An 18,705-nucleotide genomic window follows, 5' to 3' on the forward strand; every position below is an offset into this window, starting at 1 on the left:
GGCAAAGCATCAGTGGAATCAATCCAGGAAAAGGGTTCTCATTGTTCAGGCCTTTTTGTTGTATGGTTAGTCTTTACCTTTTCCCTTCAAGGCCTTGGGGTTAGCAGCTCTGTGGATAAAGGCAATCCTAATCATAAATAGCCGATTGCATTTGCACAACACAGTAGAATTAGCCTCTCCCTTCTTGCCTTCCTTAAATCCTGGTGCTTGCTTCTCTTCCTCACCAGTAAATGTACTTTGTGGCATTTTTTTTTTCCAGAATAAGGCACTTTCATCTGCATTAAAAATCTGTTCAGACAGATATCCTTGTTCCTCGGTGATTTTATTAACGGCCTTTGGGAACTCTTCAGCTGACTCTTGGTGGGCAGAACTGCTTCTCCTGTTATCTTGACTTTTTTTAAGCCAAACCTCTTTCTTAAAATTATCAAACCATCCTTTGCTGGCATTAAATTCTCCAACTTTGGATCCTTCACCTTCCTTTTGCTTTAAGTTGTCACATAATGACTTTGATTTTCTTGAATCATATTAGAGTCTATCAGAACATCTTTCTTATATCAGCCCTATTACACACATAAAAGCTGCATTTTCAATACAAAATAAAAAGGTATTTTGCAGGGGCATCTGGGCGGCTCAGCCAGTTAAGAGTCTGTCTTCGGCTCAGGTCATGATCAAGCCCCGTCGGGCTCCCTCCTCAGCGGGGAGTCTATTTCTCCCTCTCACTCTGCCTCTCCGGCCCCCCCACCCCACTCATGCTCTCTCTCTCTCTCTCTCAAATATGAAATAAAATCTTTAAAAAAAATATTTTGCAAAACATGCAGGGTTCTCATACCTCTTGGTGTAGCTGCAGCAACAGCTTCATGAGTTTCCTTTTCCTTTTTTACAATGGTCCTTACACTGCATTCATTTATCTTGAGAAATGCAGACGACCACAGCTGCAGACCTCAGTCTTTGGTAGGTATCTCAAGCAATTCAAGTTTTTCTGGGAATGTCATGACTTTTCTCTGCTTCTTGGGAGCACTTTCAGCATCACTGGTGACACTTTGCCTGGGTCCCATGGTATTATTCAAGATTTACAGTATTGCATTAAACACAGTGAAAAATATGCAGGAGCTGTGAGAAATCACTTTTTACTGCGATATGCAGTTTACTGGAGAGATGAGTTGCTCACACATACATATTTCTGTATATTTTATCGTAGTAAATGATAAAAAAGATTAGTATCTACATGTTTTATGCATTTGTGACATACCTTTTTCTTAGTTTTTTTTTTATATTTCTAAGCTAGTTTGCAAGTTTTTTCAAGTTGTCACAAATCTCCAAAAGCTTTTCCAACATATTTTTGAAAAAAATTTGAGTCTAAGTGGACTCATGCACTTCAAACCTGTGTTATTCGAGGGTCAACTACATGCCTAAAATACTGAATGATATACATTTAAAAAAATATCAGTAGTTCCCTCTGAGTGGTGGTGGTGGTGTGGTTATTTTTTTTTCCTTTCATTTTACTTTGTGTATTTTCTAATTTTTCTACCCAACATATATTGATATCTACTACTTGGTCATTTCTTTTAAAATGAAAGTAATTTGGGGTGCCTGGGTGGCTCAGTCATTAAGCGTCTGCCTTTGGCTCAGGTCATGATCCCAGGGTCCTGGGATCGAGCCCCTCATCGGGCTCCCTGCTCCGCGGGAAGCCTGCTTCTCCCTCTGCCACTCCCCCTGCTTGTGTTCCCTCTCTCACTATGTCTCTCTCTGTCAAATAAATAAATAAAATATTTTAATAAAAAAAATAAAAAATAAAAAAATAAAATGAAAGTAATTTTAGGGGCGCCTGGGTGGCTCAGTCATTAAGCATCTGTCTTCGGCTCAGGTCATGATCCCAGGGTCCTGGGATTTAGCCCATCGGGCTCCTTCCTCAGCAGGGAGCCTGCTTCTCCCTCTCACTCTGCCTGCCGCTCTGCCATGTTCTCTATCTTTGTCAAATAAATAAATAAAATCTTTAAAAATAAAATAAAATGAAAGTAATTTTAGAAATTTTCTAATATAGCCCGTTCTTTCTACATTTGCAGAAAGCAGGGTTTCAGAGTCACAGGTAAAGTGCCTGAACTAGGACTTGATCGAGTCTTATTTTTCACACGTAACATACACACAATCACTAACCCGGTTTCATATTCATTTTCCAGTATCTTAGTACGCAGATTTTCCTTTCTCTTTCCAAATGATTTGCCTTGAAAAAGAAGGCCCTCACTTTTTTAGTCTCTACCTGCGTTAGCTTATGGGGCCGCATCTTGAGGAGACACCTCAGAGAAAGACCGCATTTGGATTCTCTTTGGGGTCTTTCGGTTGGATGGCTTCTCTTCCCTTTCAGGAAATCTCCATCCACTGCCTTAGCTTTTCAGTCCCGTGCTGTCAGCGCCTGTCATGCTCACGTGCCCCCCCACTCCCGTCAGAGGTGTGCACTGGATGTCTCTCGTCCTTTCCCCCTCTCACGGGCAGCCTTTGGCATTCTGTGTCCAGGGCTCCTTCCTCTTCTCAGTCTGATTCACTTCCCTTAAAGATGTTATCTACGCTGCCTACTGCAGCATCTTCTAGCTACTTTTCTCTTGAGGGATCCCTCTGCTGAAGGTCCTCTGGCTTCTCTGTTTACTTCTCAGAGTGCAGGCTCCCCCTGATACGAGTGCTTGTCTTACATCCTCTGCACGTGCAGGATCCAGCTCACTCACTTCCAGCTGTTCTTCTCTCCCTTCCCTTTTCTGTTTTTCTTCTTTGTTTTTGTTACCACTTTTACAAACGCCTCCTCCCACTCTCTTTTGCCTTGTTGTTCCTCTAAGACCCTTTTACCCTCCTCTCTGCCCCTTGCGGATGTTTGTAGGGTCTCTCAGGCACTTGTGCCCAGCATCCTCCATTTGAGCCTTTACTACTTTCTTTCCCATTTTTATTGAGTCCTAATTTGGGACAAGTTTTGTGTGCTTTACATGTATGCACACAGGGGCAAAAATGAATGTGACACCCTTTTTTGGCCCCTGGTGCGATGGCACATCACATGTGTGCCACTTTACGCTCTACTTTAGTAGCTCTCATGAGCCTCACTTGAAACATTTTTGGACTTCTGCATATAATCCCAGCTTATCTGTGGTACCTCTGTTCAACAAAGTTAAAGTCAGGAAACACAGACGGACAAAGGATTTTTTCCCCTCAGGCGTAAATGTCTCTCATCAAAAAAGATATCAAGAAAGATAGTGTATCTATTTATTTATGATCGAGCCTGCCCCTGAAAACACAGATGTTACCTGCACCTCTTGTGCTTCCAGGAAAGGACCTGAGGAAATGGGTAGCCTGCCCTTTCTGGCCCGACGCTCCAGCCGTTACTTTTCTCAGGAGTGTGCAGTGGAATTGACCACCACCTTAACCAGATTCTTAGGCTGCATTTGTTTTCTCAGAGCAGTCAAGCATTAAGCCCTTTCTGTTCAGAGGAAGGACAACAACATTTTTATCTAAGTCTAGAGACTCACCACTGGCATGTGAATAAATGCATTAAAGAGTGTCACGTTCAACACCACTAGCTAGTTTTTGTGTACTTCCTACATGGTCTCTAAGAAGCTCCTTGTTTCATCCACATATTGGTTCTTGATTTTTAAATTTTTTTAAGGTTTTTATTTATTTGACAGATGGGGAGCACAAGTAGGCCAAGCGGCAAGCAGGAGGAGAGGGAGAAGCAGGCTCTCCTCTAAGCAGGGAGCCCAACATGGGGCTCGATCCTGGGACCCCGGGATCATGACCTGAGCTGAAGGCAGCCGCTTAACCAACTGAGCCACCCAGGCGCTCCAGTTCTTGATTTTCATTAATGGTATAATTTGCTTAATTTTAGAGCTGCATTTAGATGCATAATTAACCATCACTATCTTTGTTGAAAATGCCACACACCATTTTTCAGATTTATTTGAAAAAATATAGTTAACCCAGTTGTAAAAATAGACACAGCCATTAACCAAATGGAAGAATGTTATTTAATAAGATGCTCTATATCCTTTCCACTTACTAACTGTTGGAGCATCATCTGTGACACTTTTTTTTCCCCAATGAGTGAAGAATTTTACGAACTCTGATTGCCTGCTCTTAATTTCTGGAAGTTGCCCCAGGTTTGGAGTGCTTCGTGTCTGTATTTGAGAAGTCTATTTCTTTTTTGCTTGTCAGTGCCAGAGCCGGCTTTATGCATCTGCTGGTGGTGCTAGATGTTAACAGTGTGTTCAAGAAGCAAAGGTGAGGACGCCTGGGTGCTCAGTTGGTTGGGCGGCTGCCTTCGGCTCAGGTCATGATCCTGGAGTCCCGGGATCGAGTCCCACATTGGGCTCCCTGCTTGGCGGGGAGTCTGCTTCTCCCTCTGGCCCTCCCCCTTCTTGTGCTCCCTCTCTCTCTCTCATTCTCTCTCTCAAATAAATAATTTTAAAAAAAAGCAAAGGTGATTCGTACTTTGGGTCTTGGGGTGTGTGTGTGTGTGTGTGTGTGTGTGTGTGTGTGTGTGTGTGTGTGTGTGTGTGTGTGTGTGTGTGTGTGTGTGTGTGTGTGTGTGTGTGTGTGTGTCACATGGTGTTTATTACCCATGCTGTTGCAGGAGCACACCAAGATTTGGTTGTGGGCAAAAGACATTATTTAAGTTCATTGAGCACATTTTGTGTACTTTTCTCCTAGTAAAGAGTTGAAGAAGAATGAAGAGACAACCAAATACACAGAAACGAAATGACAAACCAAACAGAATTTCTCTTCAGAGTTAAGAATTTTCAGATACTAAGGAAGAAAGGAAGGACCCACTACTTCTTGTCCTTATGAGAGAATCTAGAAAAATCAGAAGCGAGGTACGATTAAAAAAATAAATGTGGCCTTTTGACCTTTGTTGTTATAAACCATTGTGATTGTTGTTGATCAAAGTATTGGTACTTGTATTTATTAGTAATTACATCAAAATTATATGACCACTGTTGAAAAACCTATAAAGAAGAAAACATAATTGTTATTCAACCAACAGGAAGGAGAAGTGTTTACACTGTTAGGATGTCCATGAAGCAGTCATTTACTATTATTATAGCTGTAACGTGATTATGTATGTGGTGTTATGTTCAGAATGTGAAATATATGCTTTTGAAATTTAGCTTTATTTTAGAGATAAGCAACTTCAGAATATTGTGTATTCTAAATGGTCCCAGTGACAAAGACATTAAAAGGGAACACATTTGTTTTGAATGAATCATATATACGTAATGTGATACATATAAACTAAAAATGGCCTTTGGCTTGATTGGCAGCAGTGTTTCAAATTTCTTTACTTTTTAAAAAGAGCATTTCATATTTAAGCATATAAATTTGTAGACTTTGTTGAATATTTATTTTAGTCTTAACATTTGTTCATAAATTATTACATTGCATTATTTAAAGCTTGAGTTCCATAATTAATGGTGTCATTACTATGTGACTGTGTATTTTAAAGTGTTATAATACGAAAGTTCATTGTTTTTTTTTTTTCTTGACTCTTGAATCAAACTTATGACATTATAAGTTTGTCAATAAAATATTTAACCCCACAAAGGTCAAACTAGTATAGTATCAGAAAACTTGTTTACCAGGCACCTGGGTGGCTCAGTTGGTTAAGCGACTGCCTTCGGCTCAGGTCATGATCCTGGAGTCCCGGGATCGAGTCCCGCATCGGGCTCCCTGCTTGGTAGGGAGTCTGCTTCTTCTTCTGACTCTCCCCCCATCTCATGTGCTCTCTCTCTCTCTCATTCTCTCTCTCTCAAATAAATAAATAAAAATCTTTAAAAAAAAAAGAAAAAAAGAAAACTTATTTACCAAATTAGACAATCAATTAAAATAAGTGAGAAAAACAGTGTTGGGCATTGAGGTGTAAATTTTGCCCAGATGTATACTCGATGTGAAATATCTTCTAGTAAAAATATATTTGGCTCCTATCCCTGCACATGTTGTAGTGGCATGAAAATTGGTAAACATGCCCCTGCTGTGTAGAACTTAAAGGCGGAAGCATTTTTGAAAGGGGTGAGTGGCTCCAAAGTTGGGGGAAGCCCTCAGCGATCAGCCCCAAAATCTGACTGGTGGCACCGAGCTCCCACTGTCCTGGACGCACATGTCTGTGCCTCAGGTGTCTTGTGAATGTACTTGATAATTACAAAATAAAATATGCATCTCTTTGCAGTTTCAGCTCATAGTTTTGAGATAACGTATTGATTCTCAGATTTAGGTTTTAATCACAAAGGATTTCAACAATTTGCAGGAACATTTTAAAACAAGACAGGGCGCCTGGGTGGCTCAGTCAGTTAGGCGTCTGCCTTTGGCTCAGGTCATGATCCTGAAGTCCCGGGATCGAGTCCCACATCAGGCTCCCTGCTCAGCGGAGAGTCTGCTTCTCCCTTTGCCACTCACCTCACTCTTGTGCTCTCTCTCTCACTCTCTTTCTCAAATAAAGAAATAAAATCTTTAAAAAAAAAAACAAGACAAATGTGGGGTGTGTGGGTGGCTCAGTCAGTTAAGCATCTGACCCTTGATTTCAGCTCAGGTCATGATCTTCAGGGTCTCGAGATTGAGCCCTACCCCCGCATCAGGCTCCCTGCTCAGTGGGGAGTCTGCTGGAGATTCTCCCCCTCTCTCTCTCTGCCCCTCCCCCTGCTCTCATGCTCTCGTAGTCTCTCTCTCTCAAAAATAACTAAATAAATCTAAAAAATCTAAAAACATTAAAACAAGACAAATGAAATATGACAGGGGAGCTAAACATTTGCTGAGATCTCAATGTTCGTATGAAAAATAAAGGGTTATTTTTGTATTGCAACTACTGAAGACAAAAATAAGAATTGAGGCAAAACCAGGAAAAGTTGATGTTACTCAAAACCCAGTCCTTCTTTCTTGTCCTGTTGACAAATAAGATTCCAGTTATGTTCATGAATAGATTAATAAAACGTCTTTATCATACTCTCAGACATGAGATGGGGCAGAGGACATCCTTAAAAGTGCCCTCCAAGTAGAAGTCCAAATTATTGTCAAGTAGAGGAATCGGACATGAGAATCTATTTGAAGATTCTGATACTGCACGTTTTCTTAGTAACAAATTTTAGTATTCTTTGTTTATCTTCATCCTGAAATTATTAAATTTTATCCCGTTTTATAAAGTCTCTTTTCTCCAAATAACAATTTTTGACATTTTTTCTGATCTAAATATTTTTAAACCATTCTCAGAAATTTATTTCCCAATTGATTCTACTCTATCTTGAACATTAAAGTTTCTTCAGTATCAAAACTATACCATGAATAAGATTTGCAAAGCTAGAACAAAACTCGTTTGTTTGTTTGTTTTAAGATTTTTTATTTATTAGAGAGAGAGAGCACAAACAGTGGGGAGCAGCAGAGGAAGAGGGAGAAACAGACTCTCTGCTGAGCAGGGAGCCCAACTCAGGGCTCAATCCCAGGACCCTGGGGATCATGACCTGAGTCAAAGGCAGATGCTGAACTACTAAGCTACCCAGGCACCCCCAAAATCAAGTTTTTAAAGATTTAAGACCTGAAAAATTTTACACCATGGTATAAATTTATGTTTAAAATGCACATTTGAGGGGTGCCTGGGTGGCTCAGTTGGTTAAGCCGCTGCCTTCAGCCCAGGTCATGATTCCAGAGTCCTGGGATCGAGCCCCAAATCGGGCTCCTTGCTCTGTGGGGAGCCTGCTTCTCCCTCTCCCTCTGCCTGCGGCTCCCCCTGCTTGTCATCTCTCTCTCTCACTGTCTCTGTGTGTCAAATAAATGAATAAAATCTTAAAATAAAATAAAATAAAATAAAATGCACATTTGAAATGAAATCAGTGTTTTTAAGTGGCTAATACTTGGTACTTTTAAAACCTGTGTAAGGTTTCTTTCTAGAAAAGCAAATACTTGACCTTAATTTTATTTTTAAGTTATAGTAAAGTTGTATTAAAAAAAGACATTTTCTCCTTAAGTTCAGCAAGAGTATATCTGGGAAATAACTTACCATTTAATAGCTTCATATGACATGTCACTTCAATTGTATATTTAATTCACACATTTTTTTTTAGTGTTTTTTATCTGCTTACTTTAGGGAGAAAGAGAGAGCATGTGCGCAAGCAGGGGGAGGGGCAGAGAAAAAGAGAGAATCCTAAGCAGGCTCCACACCCAGCACAGAGCCCAATATGGGGCTCAATCTCACAACCCTGAGATCATGACTTGAGCTGAAATCAAGAGTTGGACACTTAACCTACTGAGCCACCCAGACGCCCCTTAACTCACAAATATTTTTGAGTGAGAAAGTTCTAGAACCTATAAAATTCAAGACCTTACACTTTTTTTTTTAAGATTTTATTTATTTAATTGACAGAGAGAGAGACAGCAAGAGAGGGAACACAAGCAGGGGGAGGGTCAGAGGGAGAAGCAGACTCCCCGCCGAGCAGGGAGCCCGATGCGGGGCTCGATCCCAGGACCCCGGGATCATGACCTGAGCTGAAGGCAGTTGCTTAACCAACTGAGCCACCCAGGCGCCCCAAGACCTTACACTTTTTTTAAAAGATTTTATTTTTAAGTAATCTCTACACCCAACATGGGGCTCAAACTCACAACCCCAAGATCAAGAGTCACATGCTTTACCAACTGAACCAGCCATTGGCCCTAAGACCTTATACTTTTATTTATACATATTTTATTTATTTTTTTAGAAGTTTTTTTTTTTAAGATTTTATTTATTTATTTGAGAGAGAGAGAATGAGAAATAGAGAGCACGAGAGGGAAGAGGGTCAGAGGGAGAAGCAGACTCCCTGCCGAGCAGGGAGCCCGATGTGGGACTCGATCCCGGGACTCCAGGATCATGACCTGAGCTGAAGGCAGTCGCTTAACCAACTGAGCCACCCAGGCGCCCTATTTATACATATTTTAATAATTTACATCTGAGAGCCATATCTGTTAAGTAAATTATGAGAACATTTTTCAACAATCCAACTTTCTAAAGCTATATATTTGTTGATTTCTGCTTCATTGAACTTAATGACAGAAAATATTCCCCAAATCTTCACTTTATGTATATGATCTCATTTACTCTTCACATCAGACCTATGAGGTAGTTAGAATCTTCCCTGCCCTACGAGTAGGGAAACCAAGATTTTGAAGGTGAAGTAATTTGTCCTAGTGCACATGACCAGTAAACATCAACACTTGGTTGTAAATGGAGGTTGTCAGACTCCACGGGGAAGTCTCCGAAGTACTGGATCTCAGTTGCTGTATAGAGGAAGCCAGTAAATGCTTATTGTTGGAGACTCCAGCACAAGCTAGAATAAAGAAGCAATTTAGATGTACCTACAACCACACTCAGACTAGAAAGATCTAATATATCTTTAATGCAACAGACACCTAAATAAAATGAAATATAGCTGAGTTAAAAAAAATTTTTTAAGCTGATAACTTGTTTGTCCCATAATTATTTTGGTAAATCTTTACTCCAAACTCTAATTCTTACATTTTCTCAAATAATAGATTCTGTGGAATCAAAGTAATACATGTACAGTAACATATTATTCAAGAAACAGAAAGGCGCCATTCAAGTCATATAAAAGATAATAAAAACATCAAGAGTCACGTCAATCAAAAGGCTCTGTTGACTGGCAAACTCAATCTATGGATGGACCCAATTATCTGCAGGAGAATTGATGTCAGCATCATTTAGGGGTTAACAATGGACCAACTAGGCAGGAGCAGACAGCTACTCTCTGTAGAGACCCAGAAAGCAAACTTGGTAATGAGGCACTTCATTCATCATATCCTTCTGCTCTAATTATTAAAGTGAATAGGAAATACTTTAAGTTAAGGCGGGAACTGGATAACATAAAAACATTTGTTTTGTAAACACAAAGAATGCTTTTTTTCTAATGATCCTCTTCAAATCTACATCAGGCATATGTTCTGTGCACACTGCCTCCTCAAGTTGCTCTTCTAACACCTCAAATTCATTCGATTATGGTTGGGTTATTTTTGTTATCCCAGAAAGGGAGGGTAAGACTGCTAAGAGTCTACAATTTTAATTTCTACTCTCAACCTAAAAAAGGTGGGGGGAGGGGCACAGGTACATATATAACCACAGTACATGGTCCACCTCCATCAATACATCAAAATGGCCCAAATATATGTACCACAGTGCCGTTTCTTAAAGTACTGAACAATCTAATTTTACTTACTCTAGTTCATTTTTTTCTTAATTCATCACTTGATCCTTATCAAGAATTGTGAAAGAATATGGTAGAAGAAAATGCAGGAATGGTTGGTTTGTACAACCTTTATGTAAGTAAATGCATATATTGCCAGTCATTTAAAATTGCCTGGAATGGAAATGATTTGCTTAATGAAGATAAAGAAAAATAAAGTCCAGAAGGAGAAAAGAGCAAGAAGGTGAGGAAAATAACTGTTGCCAGAACAAAAATTAACTGAAGCTTGAGAAAAGCAGTCATGAGACCAAAGGAAGATTCCCTGGAGAAAAGTATGGTCGCTTTAGTTCGGTTTTTCAGTGTTTTCAACCGACAATCAGTAGTTAATTTTTTTTCTATTAAATTTGTTCATAGGGCCATTTTATATAAATGTTCCACACAATTTTTTTCTGAGCTATGGTTCTTCAATTTAAAGTAAATGGAAGATGGTTAAAGCATGGTAATGTTTTTAACCATCCCTGCCTGTTCTACTGAAGTTAATGTTCAGAAGTATCCGCAGATGCTACTTTTAGCAACTAAATATTTCCATGGTGGTAAAGAAATGTCAGTAAAATCTATGTACTTTAAGAACATCAAATTCTTATTATACTTATCATGTGTGCAGGCGGAGTACATAATAAACTAGTCTATAGCAGCTGTAAATTTCTGAGGATTTATCTAACCACAAATACATTGAAATGGGGAAATAGGGCTATATTAAACCATGCAAGATGCTGCTGGAGCTTTGCCATTTCTGCAACATCCTGTAATTAATTTATCATGACAGGTCTGGCAAACTGAAACATCCAATACACTTGCGACAGACTGTTATACCATAGTTGCTAGAGATCCTGCAGTCACATAAAGGGAAGGTAGATTTTTCTTTCAAACGTGAATATAGTACTGTTGTATTTAGAATGCCCTATAGCCAAGGACAGACTTGTTGTCACCTTTGAATTTCAAAAAAAAAAAAAGAACATCTAGAATATAGAGCAGATCCTGGCCTGAGATAAGGAGTTCAGTCTGTTCTCTGCATTTTGTGGTCTTTTCCTGAAGAGGGACAGCCCTGGGTAGGAGACTGATACAGTCTGGTCAGCCCTTCCCATGCATGCCTGCCTGCTGCTAGATATGATGGGTTTCTCTCCTAGGAGGTTGGAAGGTCACTTCCCTCCTGGGAGTCTCTTGGACACATCCTCTTCCTGAAGAGAGGCTCACAAGACCACCTCTTCCATCTCGGTGTCCTCCTCTTCCAGAAGTCACAGTCCTGCCATTTTGTAAACCTAGAGCACAGATAAATTCATAATTTATCCCTGCTCCAACACCCTCCAATCCAGAGAAAGAAAATAATGTAATAATGGGGTGGGGATTTTTGCCAGAATAGACTTTCTTATAAAACTGAGATCCAGGGTACCTGGCTGGGTCAGTCTTGGTAGAGCATGTGACTCTTGATCTCAGGGTTGTGAGTTCAAGCCCCACATTGGGTGTAGAGTTTACTTTAAAAAATACTAATAAATAAACTCTGAAAAAAACACAATGAGTTCTTTGTCAGTTTGTATCAGTGTGAAAGAATGATCCCCCCTTTACTTGATGTGTCATCTGATACAGGTGTTAACCATGGTTGATGCTAAGGGTAGATCTTAGTAAACAAGACTTCTTGCTGGACGAGTAGAGATACCACCCCTGAAACATGAAATCTACATTGTTGTTTTATTTTTTAAAGATTTTATTTATTTATTTATTTATTTATTTATTTATTTGACAGAGAGAGAGACAGCGAGAGCTGCAACACAAGCAGGAGGAGTGGGAGAGGGAGAAGCAGGCTTCCTGCTGAGCAGGGAGCCCGATGCAGGGCTCGACCCCAGGACCCTGGGATCACGACCTGAGCCGAAGGTGGATGCTCCACGACTGAGCCACCCAGGCGCCCCATGAAATCTACATTGTATCCATGTCCACAGCCTTGCCCATGTCCTTTGGAAGGTCAGAGTTCCTCAGACCACAAATAAGAGGACCCAACGGGGTCTTCCTTGAATCTGGAGGTCCTCTGAGAGGGGATAGGCCCCAGGTGGCAGAGGGTAACATGGGTGTTGCTCAACAGAAACAGGTACGAAGACAGGCAGAGAGGTTCCAGTTCCAGCCGAGTCACCAGAGGCTAACTATAAACACTTTATGCTCTTTGTATTTTCTCTAGTGATGTCTTTCTCTGGAAACTTGCCTTTGAAAATGGAGCCTATCTGCTTGGGCCTAAGTTTAAAAACAAACTAACAAAAAAATGGCTTTCCCCAAACTGAATAACCTGAGGGAAAGTGAACAAGAGAGAGAATGCAGGAAAGCCTTTGTACCCTTCCAACACCACCCCCCACCCCACCCCACCCCCGATGCCTGAAAAGTTCCCTTCAGACCTCTTCTGTGTAAAACTTTGGAAATGGGATGGAGAGTATGTATGTGTCCAAAAAATAAAACAAAGACTCTTCTTTTATACACCCCCGTTAGGTAACTTGTCCAGGATCACAGAAACCAAGGGCAGGACTCTGCCTTCTGCTGATTCCCCTGCTCCTACTGCTGTTTATGTGGTAACATTCATACTTCACTTAAAAGCTGCATTACTGGGCGCCTGGGTGGCTCAATCGGTTAAGCGACTGCCTTCGGCTCAGGTCATGATCCTGGAGTCCCGGGATCGAGTCCCACATTGGGCTCCCTGCTCAGCAGGGAGTCTGCTTCTCCCTCTGACCCTCCTCCCTCTCGTGCTCTCTATCTCTCATTCTCTCTCTCTCAAATAAATAAATAAAATCTTTAAAAAAAAAAAAAAGCTGCAGGGGCGCCTGGGTGGCTCAGTCGGTTAAGCGGCTGCCTTCAGCTCAGGTCATGATCCCAGGGTCCTGGGATCGAGCCCCGCATCAGGCTCCCTGCTCGGCGGGAAGCCTGCTTCTCCCTCTCCCACTCCCCCTGCTTGTGTTCCTGCTCTCGCTGTGTCTCTCTGTCAAATAAATAAATAAAATCTTTTTAAAAATTAAAAAAAAAAAAAAGCTGCATTACTGGGGCGCCCGGCTGGCTCAGCCCATAAAGCACGTGACCCTTGATCTCAGGGTTCTGTTTGAGCCCCACGTTGGCTGTGGAGCCTACTTAAAAAATAAAAAAACTTTTAAAAAGCTGCATTACAAAATCCTAATTCTGAAAATGCTCTAAATCTTCTCAACCTCATACACAACTAAAAGTAAACATCCCATGTAGAGTATGGTCTACATTCAGATAAATCCCCTTTAAAACTAGGTTATTACACGTGATGAATTTGAATGAGTGAGGGTTGGAAGAAGGTAAGTCTGGAGAATTGACATTTTTATATATGAATGGAAAGAGGTTTTTTAAATTTTTGTGTGTGAATTTTCTATCTTGACAGCTGGATAGAGAGAGGGACTAATTCTATTTACATATATCAAAAGTTATTAACTACTTTCCTAAATACATTTTTATAATTCAGGATCATCAATAGTTTTAATACTTTTAATGTTTCTTGAAGGTGTGTGTGTGTGTGTGCATGTGCACACATTCACTTTATTCAACAACATGTGATTGAGCACCTGGTTGTCAAGCATTGAACAAGAGCTGGGTGGGCAGTTGAACCAGGAGCCTCAACTTCTCTCACCTTGAAAATGTCACGTTTTATTGCCATTGTCACCCCACCAGGGTTTTCAGAGGACCTCGCCAAACATTACCAAATTTGAGCCTTATAACAACCTTCATTACACAGAAAAGGCATGATTCTTCCATTTTTCAAACCAGTCACCAGGAGGTTAAATGATTGGCCCAACAACTGTTGATCAGAGTTCAGCTCTCCTCCTCCCAGTGTTGTGTTCTTTCCAACCAGGAAGACTTCTCACTGACATTTGAAAGGTGTGGAAATAAATTATGTGGAAAGCCAGCAAATGTTTACTATACAAGAGGCAACCATAAATTAATAAGACTAATTTAGATATGTCTTTTGGAATCGGGTGATGATCTCCTTCTGTAGTCAGCTATCAGGTGTTTTTGCTGCCATCCTGTATTTGTAAATTTTAAATGTGAGAAGTTAAAAAATGAAGTTAGCCCCCAAAAAAGCATGTAAAATGTTTTTTAAATTATGTTTTTTAAAGTCGAAAGAGGCAGAAGGTGTACAGAAAATGCCAGAGTCCCTTTTCCAAAACCTTTTCGTGAACCAAGTAAAACAAAATCATTTCATGCATTGTATATTTAAGGCAAATGACTATTGTTCATATAAATTACACTTTCTATTAGGGGCACCTGGGTCCCTTAGTCATTGGGCGTCTGCCTTCAGCTCAGGTCATGATCCTGGGGCCCGGGGATCGAACCCCACATCGGGTTCCCTGCTCCGCGGGAAGCCTGCTTCTCCCTCTCTCACTCCCCCTGCTTGTGTTCCCTCTCGTTGTGTCTCTCTGTCAAGTAAATGAATAAAATCTTTAAAAAATCTTTAAATTACACTTTCTATTAAAGCAGTCATTCCCCATTTGACCTAAAACTTCATTAGATCAACTGAGCAACTTGGAGGTACCACAGAATATTTCATAAAATGCTAACCTGGCAAATCAAACCTGCTTGAAACCACTGGTGTCCCCATCCACTGCACTAAATCCATTCAGCTTTTCCTGTTTGCTTAGAATAATGACTGTAAATCAAGTCCTGTGCTCTGATCACAGGAAACTCTCAAATGAAATTCAGTCACCTCAGAAGTGACAGCAAAAGTGAGAAACTGGATTGGGGTGCCTGGGTGGCTCAGTCAGTTAAGCAGCCAACTCTTGGTTCCTTTCGGCTCAGGTCATGATCCTCAGGTTCGTGAGATCGAGCCTTGAGTCAGGCTCTGCGCTCATTGGGGTTCTGCTGGAGACTCTCCCTCTCCCTCTGCCCCTCACCCCCGAGTATGTGTGCACTCTATCTGTAATAAAAAAAATAAAAACAAAAAAAAAAAACTTGGTTGTTATCTGGAAATCCAAGCAGCTAAGCCCAGCACAGACCTCCATGATCTGTCCTCTGCGGCTTCTCCATTTTGTGATTCATGTATAGGTCCTCTTCACATTACAGCAAGTCCACAGTACTTCCTTCCAAGCACCATTGGTACTTCAAAGCCCTTGGGTTGTAATCTCCACTTGAAAACACGCTTTTCCACACCATGCCCTTGCCAAATATTGCCATTCAGGTTTCATCTTGTCATATGCACCAAGATTCCTTTTCTCTTTACGAACGATGGGTTAGTGACCCCTTCACTGTGTTCTCATATTGTCCTAAAAATGTCTATCAAAACACTTAGCGGGCGCCTGGGTGGCTCAGTTGGTTAAGCGACTGCCTTCAGCTCAGGTCATGATCCTGGAGTCCCGGGATCGAGTCCCGCATCGGGCTCCCTGCTCAGCAGGGAGTCTCCTTCTCCCTCTGACCCTCCCCCCTCTCATATGCTCGCTCTCTCTCTCATTCTCTCTCTTTCAAATAAATAAATAAATAAATCTTAAAAAAAAAAAACACTTAGCACCTGACACTGAAACTGAGTCTATTGATCAATGTATTAAACATTAACTAGTATATAATCTATTGATCAATGTATTATCTCCTATTTCTTGTGTGACTGAGATAATTCTTACAAATCTGTGTTTGTGCTTAATATCACAGGGTGTTCCCAAGTGGAATATAATCTTTTTAAAAATTGCGGGGATCGGGAATCTATGGAAGGAATCTAAGAAAATGTCATTAGTCTTTCTGTAGCACCTTTCCATGGTCACATAGCAGTCTTTTGTCTTTTTTCATTCTCTCTTCCCTTTCTCACACTCTCCCTTTTCTTTTTTTCTGGCTCTCTTTTGTCTTCTTCCCTGCCTGACATCAACCAGTGGCATTCACTGAATTCAGCCTTAAACATTAAAACTGTGACTGATCACCATCTAAATGTGCTCCCAAACCCAGGGAATCCAAGGTGGAGGACCCATCCAGGCAGTGACTTCTACTCAAGCCCCCGGGTGCATTCTGAGCAATACTTTATTTACCTAAAAACACAATCTTAAAATGTGGATGGAGCCTTCCTGTTACAGCTTTAACTTTTTTTATTGAGGCAAATTATCCAGAAGATTAAATCTGATTTGCATACTATTTTGCATTCCCATTCATCTGAGGGTAAAACCCTTCTAAATTTGTGTATATCTGAGCCCTGTTGCCTGTGAATCTGATATCTCGACCACTCGTCTTAAAACTTCAGTAGATTTCTGAGAGAAATGATTCCTAGATTCATAAACAAAAGTCCATGCTATGACTGTTGCTAAGTCTGAGCCACTTCCCTTGAGGACTCACAGCTTCATGTTATCTATTTTCATGCCTGTAAGTGAATCCAGTCTTTTTCATCACCCATATTTTTATCATCTAAAAAAGCCCTAAACACTTCCAACAGCTCTTTGTTCAACAGGCCAGCCGTGTTAACCAATAAAGTCTCAGGAGCTGCCTGGAGACCCTGAGGCAGAGGTGCAGAAGTCACACACAGACCTGGCTTTCTGGGGCGCCACATCTTTTGGCATGGGTCCAGCTAAAGCAGATCTGCTTATGGTCATGACACTGTGCACTCAGATCTCTATGTGACTGAACTTCAGGGTGCTATTGAATCCCTTTACCTTTTACTCTCGATGTGCTTTCAACTTTTGATCTTCTCATTCTCCTTAGGATTAGTGTTAAGTACTCCCGAGTGTAAACAAGAGTCTGGTCAGCTTCTTGAGAATGTGGGCCATTGTCGGTAACCTCGCTATGACACTCTGTCTACACAGCCAGGGACATACGATTTTGACATCTATCATATTAAATAAATTACTCTTCACTACTGGATTATTTCGCTCAAAAATTTATGGAACCATTTTAGTAGGCTGTATCCATTAAATTCACAAAATAGTTGTCATTATTCCCATTCACTTTGTCCTATGCACAATTTAGCAGGAAAAGTATTTATTATTGTAATTATTCATGATTATAGGCTAATTTTAATAATAGTTACCATTCACTGAGCACAGGCTAGGTACGAGGCTCCTTGTATGCATTATCTCATTTAATTCTCGGGACGCCTACGTGGCTTAGTCGGTTAAGCGTCTGCCTTCAGTTCAGGTCATGTTCCCAGGGTCCTGGAATCGAGTCCCGCATTGGGAATCCCTGCTCAGCAGGGGGTCTGCTTCTCCCTCTGCCTCTGCTTGACACCCCCCTGCTTGTACTCTCTCTCTCTGACAAATAAATAAAATCTTTATAATTTTACAAAATAAACTTAAAAGGTAGATATTATTCCTCCCATTTAAAACAAAACGAAAACCCTAAAATTCAGAAAGGTAATGCTCTGTATCTCAGATCACACAGCTTGTAAACCAGGGTATCGGGATAATTACATAAGAAAGTTAAATATTTACTATTTTCCAAATGTCTAATGCCCTTTGCAGAACAACCTTCGACAAAATAGGTTAATCAAAAAGGAATCTCGATGTTGCATATTGCCTGGGAAATAATCACATCAAGCTTTAGCATTTAAGTAAAATGTATTTCCAAATTTCATATGCTACAGTGACATTATCCTGGTCCAAAAGGAATGGCTAATAAAAGACCACCACCAATATATTTCACACCCTTGTGGAATTGTGTCTGTTGAGGTTGCTTTGGGGTGAAAGAAGACGTTTGTGTATGATATTCCTTCTCGGTGCATCCCCTCTTCGGTCTCCCTTCACTACCCTGGGGAGACACGGCTGGCCCATTCCGTTCTCACGGCCCCTGCGACACCTGTGTCATGTGGCCATCTCATCGTAAGTGTGACTGCTGTCTACTTTCTTTTCACCATCACTGATTCTGAGGGTTTACCACGGTGCCTGGCACATAATAGGCACATTCAGTACTGAACAAGGCAGATCACAGGTCCGAAGGCTTATTTTCTGTACATCGATAATTTGAGGATGAATTGTATGTAGGGATATTACCATATCATGGAAAATACACAGCAGTATCACACCATTACAAATTTCTGTGTATTTTTCTATTTCCTCTAGTAAATGTATTTCTTCTCCCCTTTCTTCCCGCCCCCCTCCCTCCAAGCCTCAGCTCCTAGCACTGGCTTTTAAAGTCTTACATTCTCTTTATTTACAGTCAGAATTGTTTGCAATACTCCACACCTTCTGGCTTCCAGCTGGTACTTGTATTCAGGGGCAAACAAAAGCAAGACAAACACATACTGCATCTGTACCTTGAAACAGCCTCAACTCCAGGTGCTTGAAAGGACTCCCTGGGGCACCTGAAATTCAGGTGGGGCCTTAGCAGTGTTTCAAGTCCAGCCCGCCCGTAATTCCCCTTTCCTCTTTGCTGCAGGGCAGCGAAGAGCTGGGTGTGCAGAGCGCCTCGCTGGAGTTCCATCGGGTGGGCAGCCGTGAGGGGCGGGCTGGTTTTCCTTCTCCCACAGAGAAGGGTCTTCATGCCACCCTCACGATGTTCAGCCTTA

General features: G+C 41.0%; 1 protein-coding gene across 5 annotated transcripts in view; it reads left to right on the top strand.

Annotated features, from left to right (window-relative positions):
• AHI1 (Abelson helper integration site 1) overlaps positions 1-12,022 on the top strand; it is a 229,367-nt gene extending 217,345 nt beyond the window's left edge. For 3 of the 5 annotated variants that reach the window (XM_027601494.2, XM_027601499.2, XM_027601498.2), the window contains one exon: positions 4,684-5,574. In XM_027601494.2, coding sequence (XP_027457295.1) covers positions 4,684-4,686 — 3 coding nt within the window. In that variant the 3' untranslated portion in view covers positions 4,687-5,574. Of the gene's footprint in view, positions 1-4,683; positions 5,575-11,988 lie in introns of those variants that run through there. The other 2 variants (XR_003521334.2, XR_003521333.2) reach the window with 1 other exon arrangement.
• The last annotated feature ends 6,683 nt before the right edge of the window (positions 12,023-18,705 follow it).

The sequence above is a fragment of the Zalophus californianus genome, chromosome 7 (genome assembly GCF_009762305.2).
Source record: "Zalophus californianus isolate mZalCal1 chromosome 7, mZalCal1.pri.v2, whole genome shotgun sequence".
NCBI classification, from domain to species: Eukaryota; Metazoa; Chordata; class Mammalia; order Carnivora; family Otariidae; genus Zalophus; species Zalophus californianus.